The 15768-nt window shown below is 36.9% G+C and overlaps 1 protein-coding gene across 1 annotated transcript in view; it reads right to left on the bottom strand.

Moving 5' to 3' along the window:
* Positions 1-14041, bottom strand: part of mei4 (meiosis-specific, MEI4 homolog (S. cerevisiae)) — a 44242-nt gene extending 30201 nt beyond the window's left edge. Inside the window, exons 1-4 of the mRNA XM_073852935.1 lie at positions 14011-14041; positions 13081-13320; positions 10734-11236; positions 1371-1502 (exon numbers count right to left, since the gene is read on the bottom strand). Coding sequence (XP_073709036.1) covers positions 1371-1502; positions 10734-11236; positions 13081-13320; positions 14011-14041 — 906 coding nt within the window. The remainder of the gene's footprint in view (positions 1-1370; positions 1503-10733; positions 11237-13080; positions 13321-14010) is intronic.
* Positions 14042-15768: the final 1727 nt, after the last annotated feature.

Raw genomic sequence — 15768 nt, 5'->3', positions numbered from 1 at the left:
GCCAAGACACAGCTGTTGTTCTCCATGAGTCAAGCCAAGACACAGCTGTCGTTCTCCATGAGTCAAGCCAAGTCACAGCTGTGCCCCATGAGTCAAGCCAAGTCGCAGCTGTTGTTCCTGAATCAAGTCAAGTTACAGCAGATCTTCATGAGCCAAGACAAGTTGCTGCTGTTGTCCTTGAACCAAGCCAAGCCACAGTTGATCTTCATGAGCCAAGCCAAGTTACAGCAGATCTTCATGAACCAAGCCAAGAACCAAGGGGGTTCTGTAACACCAGGCCAGCAGAGGGAGCCCTTACTCACTCTGACTGTTGCTGCTCCCTCTGCTGCCTCGTTGGTTACTACCAAACAGGCCCCGCAAAGTATTGTTTTGCTGTGCAGACTCTACAAACGTTTTTCGGATTTCCTTGCCTTGTTTTGTTATTTTCACGGTTTTGTTTCATTGTCATAGTCACAGTTATTTTGCCATTGCCATAGTTTGTCTTAGTTTCATAGCCTTGTTTATTTGTTACTTTCGGACTGCTCACTGGATTTTGACGTTCTGCCTTATTACTGGATCATGCTTTTGTCTTGCCTTCGTGTTTCTGTTTGTTTGGAGATCGACCCTGCCTGTCTTGACTACGCTGTGTTAAATAAAGCTCGCATCAGGATCTTACACGCTTCCCAGAGTCCTCGTTACAATTGATTAGTAGGTGCTTCTAAAATTTCACAAGTGCTCCTAAAAATAAAAGTAAGTGCAGGGCCCTGAGAAGTTTTTTTTTTTTTTTAAGTGTGTCCAATTCTGATGAAACCTGAAAGGGTGATGCAAGATGACAACGCTTGACTTACTGTAAAATTATTGGTAAAGATACTGTTATATTGTTATTATTTTTTTCATTAATTAATTAATAATATCAGAATTATTTAAATATTACATAGACTAATGACACTTATTTGAAAATGTAAAATATTTACACTGTATGTAAAATATTTAAAATAAAGATATTATACCACCAGTGTACAGATGCAGTGAAGAGGCAATAACAGTGACTGAAAAAGTGCTGCCAATGGGTTGTAGCAAAAATACAACAAAAGTCTTAACAGTTTTCGCTACTGCACATGACACCAACACACCTTTGTGCAACAACAGTTGTACTGTACTTCTTTACTGGATCTAATTAATTTGGCCAACAGACTATTCAACCACAGAAGGACTTCGGCAGGTTATGTTTGTTACAAAGCCATTTTTTACTTTTATACTAATCAATATTCTATGAAAATATTTATGTTCAATATTGAACTTCCCCTCATACGGAAGTCTCTCAATAGGGAGAATCATTTGTTTGGTGAAGTTTTTACAGTGATCGCTAGGTGTAGTGTGGAGTAACCTACCTTACAGGTGTCCCATAGCTGCTGTGCCAGCTGAATGATCTGAGACATCAGGAGTTGAACAAGTGTAGTTCTTACAACAGGACTTCCTCCTAGAGCCAGCAGACACTCTGACAGCACGTCAAGAACTGATAACTAACAGCAGAAGGAGACCATATGTCAGACTGATCTGATGAAACTGACCCAGATTGTTAACCCTCCAAAACAACAGAAAATAATTACTCCATTTATAAAATAAACATATTAGGATTACTGGATGCTGTCTTACTGTTTTTGCTATTGTAAAAATACCCCAAATTATTATTTTTTAACCCCTGGACAGATAAGACTTTGCATTGTTTCCAAACAAAGGAAAAAATGTGCATATATTGGTATAATATGAAAAATATAGGCATATCAGAAATTCTAAAATTCAATATTGTGCGTCCCTACTTGCCATTGTTGTATATTACAAGTATATGATTTTCTTATTTACGTTTATTATATACTACCATTATATAGCTGATGACTGTTAACAGTGTGTGACCAACTTTCAACTGTTGTTTTTGTATGTTTGCCCACTGACAAAGAAATGATCAGTCTATAATTTGAATGGTAAGTTTATTTGAACAGTAAGAGAATAACAACAAAAAATCCAGAAAAACACATTTCAAAAAAAGTTATACATTTATTTGCATTATAATAAGTAAGTTTGACCCCTTCGCAAAACGTGTCAGTATTTTGTCTCTGTTCTGTTCTGTTCTGTTTTCCCAGTGTATTTCCCCATCTGTTTCTAGTTCTATGGTTTAGTCCTTGTCTCCCCCTTTTGGTTTATGTTTAGTTGGTTCAGTCTTGCCCATATTTGTGTTTCCCCCTCGTCATCTCGTGATCTTGTTTGTTACCACGCCCCCGTTTCTGTGTATTTAGTCTGTGTCAGTTCACACCCCAGTGTCCGTCGTTGATGTTACATGTTCTCGTTTAATGCTCCTGGTTTTTGTTTGTTTGTAATTATTTTCAGTGTTTTATTTAATAAACTTTATAATATTAATTTACTCCGGTTCTCCTCCTCCATCTCCACTCCTCAACCCGACCGGACTGTGACAACATGAGGTCAGACGTTTCTTGTAGTTGGCCACCAGGTTTGCAGACATCTCAGGAGGCATTTTGTCCGATTCCTCTGCAGATCCTCTCCAAGTCATTAAGGTTAAGAGGCTGATGTTTGCCAACTCGAACCTTCAGCTCCTTCTACAGATGTTCTATGGGATTAAGGTCTGGAGACTGGCTAGGCCACTTCAGGACCTTAGTGTGCGCTTTTTTTTTTTTTTTTTTTTGAGCCACTCCTTGGCCGTATGTTTTTGGTCACACCCATCCACGACCCATTTTCAATGCCCTGGCCCTGACGGTACATGGCCCTGTCCATCGTCCCTTTGATCCGGTGCAGTTGTCCTGTCCCCTTAGCAGAAAAACACCCCCAAAGCATAATGTTTCCACCTCCATGTTTGATGGTGGAGATGGTGTTCTTGGGGTCATAGACAGCATGCCTCCTCCTCCAAACACGGCGAGTTGAGTTGATGCCAAAGATCTCGATTTTGGTCTCATCTGACCACAACACTTTCACCTAGTTCTCCTCTGAATCATTCAGATGTTCGCTGGCAAACTTCAGATGATCCTGTACATGTGCTTTCATGGCATGGTGTGTTACCAAATTGTTTTCTTGGTGACTATAGTCCCAGCTGCCTTGAGATCATTGACAAGATCCTCCCGTGTAGTTCTGGGCTGACTCCTCACTGTTCTCATGATCATTAAAACTCCACGAGGTGGAGCCCCAAGGTAGATTGACAGTTAATTTGTGTTTCTTCTATTTGCAAATTATCGCAACTGTTGTCACCTTCTCACCAAGCTGTTTGGCGATGGTCTTGAAGCACATTCCAACCGTGTTTAGGTCTACAATCTTGTCCCTAACATCCTTGGACAGCTCTTTGGTCTTGGGCATGGTGGAGAGTTTGGAATCTGATTGATTGATTGCTTCTGTGGACAGGTGTAATTTTACAGGTAACAAACTGAGATTAGGAGCACTTTAAGAGAGTGCTCCTAATCTCAGCTCGTGACCTGTAAAAAAAAAAAAAAAACACCTGGGAGCCAGAAATCTTGCTGATTAATAGGGGATCAAATACTTATTTCACTCATTAAAATGCAAATCAATTTATAACTTTTTTGAAATGTGTTTTTCTGGATTTTTGTTGTTGTTATTCTGTTTCTCACTGTAAAAATAAACCTACCAATAAAATTATAGACTGATTATTTGTTTGTCAGTGGGCAAACGTACAAAATCAGCAGGGATCAAATTATTTTTCCCTCACTGTATATATTTGATATCTCAATTAAAACTAAGCCTTAGCAATGAATCAAGACCATCTTCAAATGAAACCATACCACCTGCAGGTGATGGACTTAAAGATTGTTAACTTCTGAGCCAAGCGTGTTTGAAGCATCATATTAGCATAGGTGTTTGTTCCACTAAACAGACATGTCCTCTGTGGAAAGGAACACATAAACGTTGTGCTAGATACTGTTTTCCACAACAAATGCACTGGTTATTAACGTAACCTTGGTTCCATGTGAAAAGGAAACGAGCATGGTGTATTAGGAAACTCCTGTTTTCTCTGTTAATAAAGCCTGATTTGTTAACATTTGTGTAGCTGCACAAACCAATGGCGCCAGAAGGGGCAGAGTCGACCTCTATATAAGTCGGCTCAGAGCGTCATTTCATCAGAATCATTCGACTAAAGCAGCAGTTATCGATTCACGTGCAGCTTATATCCAGTGACACAAAGCTCGTTCTCTTATCTCAGGGAACCAAGGTTACATCACTAACCGGAGCATTTCCTTTTCAAACGTTCACTTTGCGTTGTGTATGGGGAATAAATTCAGTCACGTCATGCTATGAGCAGATACAGAATGACCTGCTCCAGAAGCCCAATCTTAGAGCACTTAACTCAAGGGCAGTTCAAGCACTTAGCTCAACATGAGCTAACTGAGTAGCTAACTGAGTTCTAAGCACAATAGGGAGAAATAATTTGTTTAAGCAGACAAAATACGTGGCTGAAGGGAAGGGAAATCATAAAGCCTGGCAAACGTGCACGATGACGACCAGTCGGTGGCCACACAGATTTCACCTATGGAAATCCCACTGGACCACTCCCAGGAGGAGGCCATCCCTCTAGTGGATTGGACCCGCACACCTGTAGGGCATTGCAAGTCAGCTGAGGCATAAGCCAAGGCTATAGCATCTACAATCCAGTGAGATAGCATTTGTTTTGTGAATGGCAGCCCTTTAAGGCAGCCTCCAAAACACACAAAGAGCTGCTCTGTTTGCCTAAATGACTTGGAGCACTCAATTGTAGACTATGAGTGCCCAGACAGACACAATAAGTTGGGACCCAGCTTGCCATCCATCATGAGTAGGGCTAACAGGGAAATAACCTGGACTCTGAATGAAGGTGAGAGCACCTTGGGTACATAACCTCTGCGTGACTGAAGAGCAACTTTACAGGTATTAGGTCCAAACTCAATGCAGGAAGCGCTGACTGACAGGGCTTGCAAGTCATCTACATTCTTGACCGATGCTAGGGCCAAGAGCAGAGCGGTTTTGAGTGACATGTCCCGTAGGCCGGCTGTTTGAAGAGGCTCAAAGGGAGGCTCCTTAAGAGCCCTTAGGACTATAGATAAGTCCAATGTAGGCACAGTCTTTGGCCGAGGAGGGTTCAATCATGGCCAAAAAACATTTAGAACCAGCCAATTAAACTCACGTGTTCTGGACGTAACAATCTCTTCTGGGAGTCTGTTTGACTCACTCTCACACCGCGTCTACACCGGACGCGACAGTTGTCGCGCCGCGCCGCAACAGCTAAAGTCTGTCTACGCTGGATGCGACAAAGCGACCGTTGCAAATCATTTAAACTTTGTGTGAGCACGTCATAAATAGAACGCGGCAGCAGATTACTGTTGGGGATTTGCCGTGTCGTGCCGCACTGCCCCGCGCCGCATCCAGTGTAGACAGCATAATAGGTTCTATTGTATTTTGTCGCGTCGCTAGCGTCCGGTGTAGACACAGTGTCAGCTATCATGTCTGTTACCATTTATCCTTCTCTAGTAGCTAGAAAAGCTACTAGTAGTAAGCTAGTAGCTTTTCGCACACTGTATTTTGGGCAATGTATTTTGAAGGATCAGTTAAAAACTTTTGTAGTGGGCTAGTGGCAAAAGGTTTATTGTCTACAACATGGAGTAACATCTGTTTATGTCAGTAGTAAACAGTAATAAATGATACTGTAAGGTTTGCAATTATAAAATAAAATAAATCACTTTTAGTCAATGACCTTATCACCACAAACAACCTGGGCCCGTATTCACAAAACATCTTAAGGCTAAAAGTAGCTCATAACTTGCCGTTACTCCTAAATTTTTGCTCTAAGAGTATTTCACAAAGCGTTTTAGCACTAAAACTAGCTCCTAAATCTGTGAAACGTTAGGAGTAGTGAGGAGGACTCCTAAGTCACTAAGACCAACTCCCAACTATCCTAAAATGGCTGTTGCTGACAATCTGCCTTGGAACATAAACTTTTTAGAAACACTCATTTGCACACATAAGTTTTCCCACGGAACTTTTTTGGTTTTGGATGTTATCCCAACTCCAAATTTTCCTTTGATTATATCCTTGTTTTCATTAACAAGTTGGGCAAGAAGTTTTTCTTTTTAGTTTGCATATCTTACTATCAGCCATGATTTTTTTATTCTGTTAATAAAAAGGCTGTTTATATGCATATCAGCTAATTGTTTATGAGAAGCACGTATGTAAAAGGCTGACAATCAGCTGAACATATGTTTGTTAAATTAGTGACACTTAGCCAGCATTTTAAAATCTGTAATTGAATATGGAAACATTTTTTTTTTTACTTTATTTGAATATGGCAACATTATATCATGCTCTACAATATTTCTATGAACAAATCTCTAACAGAGTCTCCTCCACTATCAGCCAATCACTGTGTGAATAGTTAGTAGGCATGCTGAAATCATCCATAGCAACAAGGTCAACCCCACCCTTACTCTTAGCTTAAGACTTCTCTCTATTCCTTAGTAAAAGTTTGTCTCAGCAGCTTTGTTAATAGGTTTTAAGAGAAAACTCTTTTTACTGCTATTTAGGAGAACTCCTAGTGGCAAGATAAAATGTTTTGGGAATGCAGGCCCTGGATTTCATGTTTCCAAGTGAAACTTGGATTGACTTAGATTACTTAAATTTTATGTCTCTGCAGCATTGTTAAGAGAGGTGGAGGAGTAGCTACTCTATTTAAAGATGTCTGTTAATGCAAGCAAGTGTCATTTGGTATTTATTTGTCCTTGAAATTTTTGAGAATATTTAGAGAATGGAACCTATTAGCACAATGCCATTTTTCATTATTTACAGGCCTCTAAATACGCTCCACCCTGTTATCAGCAATTTCCTGTTTTGTTATTGTAGGGCAGGGGTCTTCAACTAAAACGGCTCGAGGTCCGGTAATGAACCCTGCTCACCAGCCGAGGTCTATTTATGAACTATTTATGTTTTTTTGCGATACCAGGGTATCTGCAGCATATTTTATCTTAAATCTAGACATTTAAATACCTTTTTAAAGACCTGAACAAAAAATACATTAATAAACAAATAAATTATTAAAATGACTGTAAAAAGCATGATTTACAATTGAGATGCAGGTTTCACAAAGCAAAAAAGATTTCTTAAATTATAAAATTCATATTCCAGCCTTCAAGAGTCAAAAGTATCAATTCTTATATTAATTTAAACAATTATTGTCAATCAAGTATTATATTAATTAACATATATTTTATTGCCTTAATTGTTTAAATTTGTATAACACATGATCTTGTCGATCCATCAGTTAACATTTACAACTCTACGTGTTTGGTGCTTAAAACCATGGACTGATTTTTTTACATTGGTCTTTTTGACAACAGCAGACGTACGAGCTGATTAAAAATGTCAGATCATTCTCTTCCAGCAGGAGGCGCTATTAGAATGGTACACAAAACAGCGCCACAGCTGACTTTGAAACGTGCAGCGCTCATATTTATTCAATAAATAGCCTTATAAAGTTTCATCGCAATTCTTGCCTTTCAGTCCCCACATTTAAGACCACCTGAAATCATAATTAAGACTTTCTTAACCCCTAATAAGTTACCCCTAATCGGTTCTTGAAATAAAGCTCTTAATTTTCATTGATGACTGTAGTGTTATTAGTAATAACACTACAGTATTCAATGAAAATTAAGAGCTTTATTTCAAGAACCGACTTTCAAAAACAACCCTTAGCATACACAAAATACGTTTCTTTTTATTTTTTCCCCACTGTGTTCGGTGCACAAGAGAAATATTAGGGAAGTAAATTAATATCCGCATATGAAGTATATTCGTCTATCATTGTCTCTTAGAGAATGTGCACGTCAGATGCTGGAAGTGCTGTTTCACTTTAACATATTGCGCAGTTTTCACTTTGCTTGTGTGATAACCTTCATGGTTTAAAACATAAATATGTATAAAAATACAGTATAAAAAGATATATTTACAATATTTTGCAACGTAACACCAACATAATGTGTTTTCCATCAACGTTTTTCACTCACTCACGTTTTTCAAATAGCGTTTGGCATTTTTTTAATTTAATTATGTCAAAAGCTTTCACGGTCCGCATGGACGCATCTTGCGGTCCGGATCTGGACCGCGGTCCGCCAGTTGACGACCCCGGTTGTAGGGGATTTTAATATTGAAATAGACAATTCTAAAAATCAATATTGCAAAATAACTCAAAACAGTTTTAAACAATTTTGATTTGAATTAGCATGTACATGGTGTCACACACTATCATGAAAAAACACTCTAGATTTACTCTGATCTGATCATTTCTGTATTGTCTACAGTATTATGTACACTGATCTCTCCTACCACTGAATAAAGATCTGTCTTTATTAGAAAGAGATGAACTAATGAGAACACTAGTGTGCTATTTTTGAAGACTATATCTTTAACACCCAGCATATCTGCAGAGTCTTTACATTTTCCTTCTTGATTTCATTAACTAATGTTGCAAATGTTATTGATGACATTGTAAATCAAGAACAATACGGGCAAACATAAATCACCTTGAAGAAACAAAACAAGCTGAGTGCATGGCGGATGACAAAACTGGCAATAACATGTAGAGAGATCTTTTTCTTTAACATAATTTTTAATATATTTATTATATATATTTTTTATATTTTTCTATGAGGTTGTCTCATTGAACAGGTAAATCTATTTTTACACTGCAGATGCAGCACATAAAGGGTGCCCTGGCACAAAATTTGTAAATGAAATGTACTTATGAGTAGGTCTGGAAAATAATTTAATATCTCTATATATCGCGATATAATTGTTTTCAACAACGGTGATATGATTTTTAAACACATTTCCGGTATGTTACCAGTATTTACATTGGTTTATTTGTGCCGGATAACTTTGTTGAATAAATCTTTTTTTCAGAAAAGTTTTGATGGCTATTTCATTTTATCTGACAAAGTCACGTTCATGAGCTCAGTGCTGCTTTGTGTACAGCCGTTACAGGGGAAGTCACTGCTTCAGCCACGCCAAAAGCACCTCCTGCTGGCAGAGAATGAATTTGCATTTTAAATAAGCCCGTCTCCAGCAACATGTTTTTGTTGTTGATCACTCTTTTTTCTCTTTTCTGCAGCAACTCAGAGCACTTTTCATATTCTTTTTCCTGGCTGAAACACTTTTGTTACTACTAATCAAATGTGAACATTAATTCATTTGTGCCATCTTTTTCTAAATTATTATAAAGATTAATAGAAGACGGTTTCATAGACTTGGCAAATTCAGTTTTTAGGTACAGACACCTACTGTAGGTGTTCTTGGCAGTTGGCTCATAAATAGGGTTGGACGATATGACCAAATTTTATATCACAATATATTTCTTAATTTGGTCAATACAAAATAATTCAGAGCATTGACATGAAAAATATTTTTAAAAAGCCTCAGAAAAACTGCCAAGAATGTCTGAAAAATAAATTTGCCAAGTCTATGAAACCTCCTATTAACCCATACAATATTTTAGAAAAAAAAATCACTTTTATTTATTGTTTGCCTTTATACAAACAAGAAATGTGAGATTACTGTCAAAAATAAACATAAGACTCTCAGACTCACCTTATTAGTATTAATATATTTAACTTCAAACTATAACATAGGCTGATTATTCTCATAGATTTAATCAAAAGTGCTTCAGCCAGAATAAAGAATATGAAAAGTTCTCAGAGTTGCTGCAGAAAACAGAAAAAAAGAGTAAGCCACAACAAAAACATGTTGCTTGAGACGGGCTTATTGAAAATGTAAATTCGTTCTCTGCCAGCAGGAGGCACTTTTGGAGCGGTAGAAACAGTGGTTTCTCCAGTAATGGCTATCTATAAATCAGAGCTGAGCTCATGAGTGCTACTTTATCAGATCAAATGTTTCCATCTGCTAATGAATAGCAGATGGAAACAGGACCTTTATCATCAAAACTTTTCTGAAGATATCAATATATGGGAAACACTAGTAATGTATATTGAAATATTGGAAATGTGTTTAAAAATCATATCACCGTTATTGAAAAAAATTATATTGTGGTATTTATTGATATTGAATTATTGTCCAGCCCTATGAGTAAAACCTCTAAAACTACTGCAAAATTAGTTCAAGAAACCTTGACTAATATCATAAGTGGACTTTAGAGACAAAGAATTGAAATGAATGAATTAAATGCTACAAAAGTGTAAATATGACTAATATATATGAAGGGAGTCACATACCAGATGCGCCTGGTAGACGACAGATTGCTCTCAAATTTCAGCACATTGTTTTCTTTGGATGTATGCATACTGTACCAATTTAACCACTTTCTGTCTGTCGGAAGTGCAAAGCCACTCACATACTACAGTTTTCCATTGAATTACATTCGTCCCAAATTATTGTTAATGTACATAATGACTTCTTTTTTAACTGGAAGATATATTTTGTACAGACATTTATTGGGAAATTTAACAACAATACAGTACCTTTCTAAGCTATTAATTTGAGCTGTTGCATTTGTTTTTTCATACACCAAATCTCAAACTCACTGATGCTACTTTGTTTATGAACTTCTGTCTGTATTGTGATTAGATTCACTGTTTTGGATTGCAACCTCAAGCATGCAAGTACAGAAAGACGCATCTGGTGTGTGATACCTATAAGTTTCTTAACACACTTCTTGTCTTGGCTGCAACTGGCTTTACCCACAATACGCAAATCTCTCTTACCGAATTGAGTTGTTGGTTGGTTAGCAATAGGCTGACCATCTCCTTCAACAGGTCATTCACTTTCCTAAAGTGCTGCAATGAACACCCGTTCTGTGTTCCTCCTCGACTCAGAGTCTGTGCCACCACCTGTGCAGCATGATGTAGCTGCTCTGGGTGATGTAGAGGCTGTCCAACATGAGCCTGCCTAAAAACCTCCACCACGGAATCCAGCAACTGCACTACTGAATCCCAGACCACATCACCATCTTGACACAGACGCAACTCATAGCCTCTGCGCAAGCCATTTAAACAGCGTAGGAACTGCATGTGTTTTAACAGCCTGTGGTCCTGGCGCCATTTCCTGTCTTGGAGGGTAAAGTTCTGACTGTTTGGAGGGGTCGGAGGCAAAAATGGGCCCTGAGCACTGTATATCTGTGTTTGTGAGCTGTTAGCAGTGTCACAGCCAGAGTCACCCTTTAACTGCTGCGGGTCATCCTGGGAGAGTACTATGGCAGTCTCTTGACCTGAGAAAGCAAAACACAGCAAATGAGCATCATTCTGTGATATTCAAACTTGTGTCCAGACTAAACATCTAAACTCATGTTTTACAAAAAAGATGAAACATCTGTCCATTGTTTTCATGCCTGGCTCATTTGGAGCATTTGTTTCAGAACCTGGCACATTTTCCTCCCTTAATATAGTTTGTTTAGGCATTAACACAAGGCTTATATAAATACAACAAACACGCTCAACAACAATCACAACTCATAACGGAAAATGTGTTTTACTTAAAAAACATTGGTGTCTGACTCTGCAGGTGAGTGCATTAGTTATCACAGTTGAAAATCAAAGAGAGCCTACACCCTCTACACCCTAAATGTTGTCTAATAGACTTCCTATGCAAGAAATAATGTCACGAGAAGCCTTGATTCCCGCTCTAACTGAAAAATGTTATTAGCACTGATTCAGCACTGATAGTTGCTTTTGTAACTTTCAGTTATTGTAAAAAAAATAATAATAATAATAATAATTATTAAATAAAAAATTAAATAAAAAAAATAACAGTCAACACAAATAGTTTGCATTAGTTTATGTTGTTTAATTTATCTGTTTTACACCATGGCTAGCGCTGGAGAGTTCTATATTTAGAAGTATATGGTCCTGAAGTATAACAGTGCCCACTTAAAAAAAAATATACAGTATATATATATATATATATATATATATATATATATATAAAATAAACAATACATTAAAAGTTTAAAGGATATGTAAATATATAAATTAAAGTAAATACAAAACACAACAAATTTGCATAACAATTTCACAATAAAACCAAAGCCACCTAACCCAACTACAATAGCTTAACACTAAATAACAGCTACAGTACTACAGTAATAACAACAAAGTAGCCTCTAGTCACATTTCAGCAATTCTTTTGCAAAAAATGACCATATTTGCTTTCTCTGTCAAAATACGACACCTCTCCTGACTTACTGCCACACTGCTAGCTGCTTGATAAGCTGTCTAACACAGTGCATCCCTTTGCTTTCAAGCTTATCCAGTGTGTTCTCAAATGTTTCATTAGGTTTGACTTGTTTCACCCTTTACACACACATTTGCTGCATGTCAAGGTGTCTGAACACTTTCTTGTGAGTGAATTACAGCCACATTTTAGAATGTTTAGCTTTATGCATATTAATTGAAGCATGTTGAAATTTTAGGTGAAATACAATCCAATAACAGTTTCAGAATGAAGTTGAATTTAGTGTTGACCAATTGTGATCGGATTACTAAAAAACACATCTTAATAGCAGATGGAAACAGGACCTGAAATGTTGGTAGCTTACATCCTGTGACCACTCTCTGCAATGTTTTTTGATCTTGCAGGTCAAACCAGTCTGTCATGCAAACTTTCTGTATATATTTCATAGTCATTTGCAGGAGCTAGTCTGAATATTCTACAGCATTTCAAAATTCTTTTCAATGTTCTTTCAAAATATCCACAATGTTCTTGTGGTGAGACTAAATTATTTAACAACAACTTAAGACTTCAAATTGCCTACACTAGGCAATGTTTCTGCTATAATGCAGAATCCACATTTTTATTTATGAGATGTTGTGAAAAGAATAAAGGTAAGGATTAATCTGTTGCAGATTGTTTATGTGTTACTCACTTTTAAGTGTCTGGAAAACAGATGAACAATTTAATAGTATTGTTTATTTTTTAAGTATAAAACAAGTCTCAACATAATGTTGGAAATAGTTTAGAGCATGGCATCAACAGAAAAGGGATTTATTTATATATTTATTTATTTTTTAGATTAATTTTCATGAATTTCAAGGTCTGATTGATATAAAGTCCTACCATGTCCTGGTCCAGCATTACTTTTTGTCTCGAACAGTAAGTGTGTGAGAAGCAGCTCTTGTCTGACACGCAGCAGATCTTCATGAAGACTTTGAGCTTTGGACCTCCAGCCTTCATCCTGCTGTCTGAGTCTATCAGCCAGAGATTCAGCAAACTGTCTGGCTCCACCTGATGGTCCGATCTTAATAACAGCCACAGCCACAGCAAGTTTAGAGAGACTCATATGCCAGCTCACCGCTCCTACAGAGATAATGCAACAACTCATCATAAGCAACGACTAGTCCACTACACTAGTGACATTACATCCATGTTGGACACAAGCAGCACACACACTGGAAAACTATCTATCTATCTATCTATCTATCTATATATATCAGTAGACTGTACTTAGTAAAAGAGCCTTTGTCCAGTTTACTTTAGTTTCTTTAGTTCATACTGTTTAATTGTGGATTGTATTTTATTTGCAACAATAATAACAACACATGAGTATTTTTATTTAAGAGTTCGTCGTGTTTGTATGTCATGTCAAGCTACCAAATAAAAATTCATCGAAAATATGTCATGGCAGACATTTTGACGATTGGAACAGTTTATGATGAACTGTTCCCACAGAAATGCAAAGCACGGCACAGCTGCAATCAGTAAATGTCCACAATGTTTTATGAAATGTTAACACAATAATAAACGACATAATCCGTGAGAACTACTCCCTTTTTAACAGGTAAATTAAGATAATGGGGGACGGTACTTAAAACGGACTTTTGCAGCAACGTGCTTTTGTGCTTATTTGACCATCCAATAAACACTTTAAAAACTTGATAACAGTTTTGACTGTGCTAACGTTTTTAGTAAGGGTTATCGGCCAAGAATGTCATTAACCTGATAGAATATCATTAACCTGTATCGTTTATAATAAGTGATTAACGTTACCTTCATAACCTGAGGCAGATTTCTCCTCCATTCTTCTCCAAACACAAGGATGTCAGTCTGAGACGCTTACATAGTGTATAAGTCTTTCATACATGTCAAATTAACGTCGAATAAAAGTAATTTTCTAGAAAATCCATTGATAAATTACTTCTAATTGACGAGTGTAATCAAACAGTCCACGGTAAACAGAATAGACACGCCCCTTAAAATGCCCCGCCCACTACAATGAATATTCATTTAAAATAAACAGAGGACAGAATGCGGCCATATAATTGGCCAGGTACATTGAGTCAAAGCGTATTTCACCCGTTTTTAACTTTTCAGTGTGTGCAATTTAATGGCTACTACAGTGTCATAATTCAGGTATAAATTAATGTCCAGCAACAGTTGATGTTATTTCCAAAATGTTGTCAAGTGTTGTTATGCTTAAATCTATGACTAGACGACGGTGTTTCCCATACATGATAAACTGTCATAGGACTGCTTAACAAATCATTCGTTAATGTGCATTGATGTACAAATGATATGTAGTCTTAACTATGATTTATATATTTTCATATACATTTACCAATCATTTTGTATTTTTCCACTATTATTTCAACAATTTTACACACGTTTGCCTGTAGGTCTGTGTTGGGTAAAAAACATTTTAGTAGATTTACATTATTGTGAATGCTTTGATGTATGTTGTACTCAATATACATCTTCTTTGCATTTTTTCTAAAGGTCATAAAGTGATTTATCTTATATAATAAGATTTACAATGTGTAAATCTTGGGAATGTGTGCTGCTAACGGGGGAAATTTTCTACAAGTGGGATACTTTCATTTAATGAATGAAAATAATAATAATAATACTGAGATATTCTTGAGGGGAAAACAATCTGTATTCTTTAGTATTTGTACAGTAGAAACAAAGTCACGTTTGGAACAATAAACATTTGGAGAATACATAAATGATGACAGACTTTAAATTTTTGGGTGAACTATCCCTTTAAAAAATGTATGACTACACAAGAAACATTATTTATTTTAAAGAAAATCAGCACATGCACTCTAACACATGTCCCCAATCTAGTTTTACTGTTGAAAAAGAAGACAAAAAGTACTAATGAATAAACTTTGTGGTTGTAAAACATATTGAAACATGTTCATAACTAATGTCTTATAGTAAAACACTTTTTTTTTTTTAAAAAGGGTAATGTAATGCACAGGTTTGCTTGAATACACACACACACACACACACACACACACACTTATATATATATATATATATATATATATATATAAGTGTGTGTGTGTGTGTGTGTGTGTGTGTGTGTGTGTGTGTGTGTGTGTGTGTGTGCACCTGGTATTCATCACGTTGTGGGGACCAAATGTCCCCACAAGGATAGGAATACCTGTAGATTTTGACCTTGTGGGGACATTTCTCAGGTCCCCATGAGGAAACAGGCTTATAAATCATGCACAATTAGTTTTTTTGAGGAAGTAAAAGTGTGCACAGTCTCCTGTGAGGGCTAGGTTTAGGTGTAGTGTAGGTGTAGGGCGATAGAAAGTACGGTTTGTACAGTATAAAAACCATTACGCCTATGGAATGTCCCCATAAAATATGTAAACCCAACGTGTGTGTGTGTGTGTGTGTGTGTGTGTGTGTGTGTGTGTGTGTGTGTGTGTGTGTGTGTGTGTGTGTGTGTGTATACTTTCATTGAACAAAAGGGGATTATATTTATCAAAGATGTACAGCAAGAATAATCTTAAG

The sequence above is a fragment of the Garra rufa genome, chromosome 13 (genome assembly GCF_049309525.1).
Source record: "Garra rufa chromosome 13, GarRuf1.0, whole genome shotgun sequence".
NCBI classification, from domain to species: Eukaryota; Metazoa; Chordata; class Actinopteri; order Cypriniformes; family Cyprinidae; genus Garra; species Garra rufa.
This window is presented reverse-complemented; position numbering and strand designations above follow the sequence as displayed.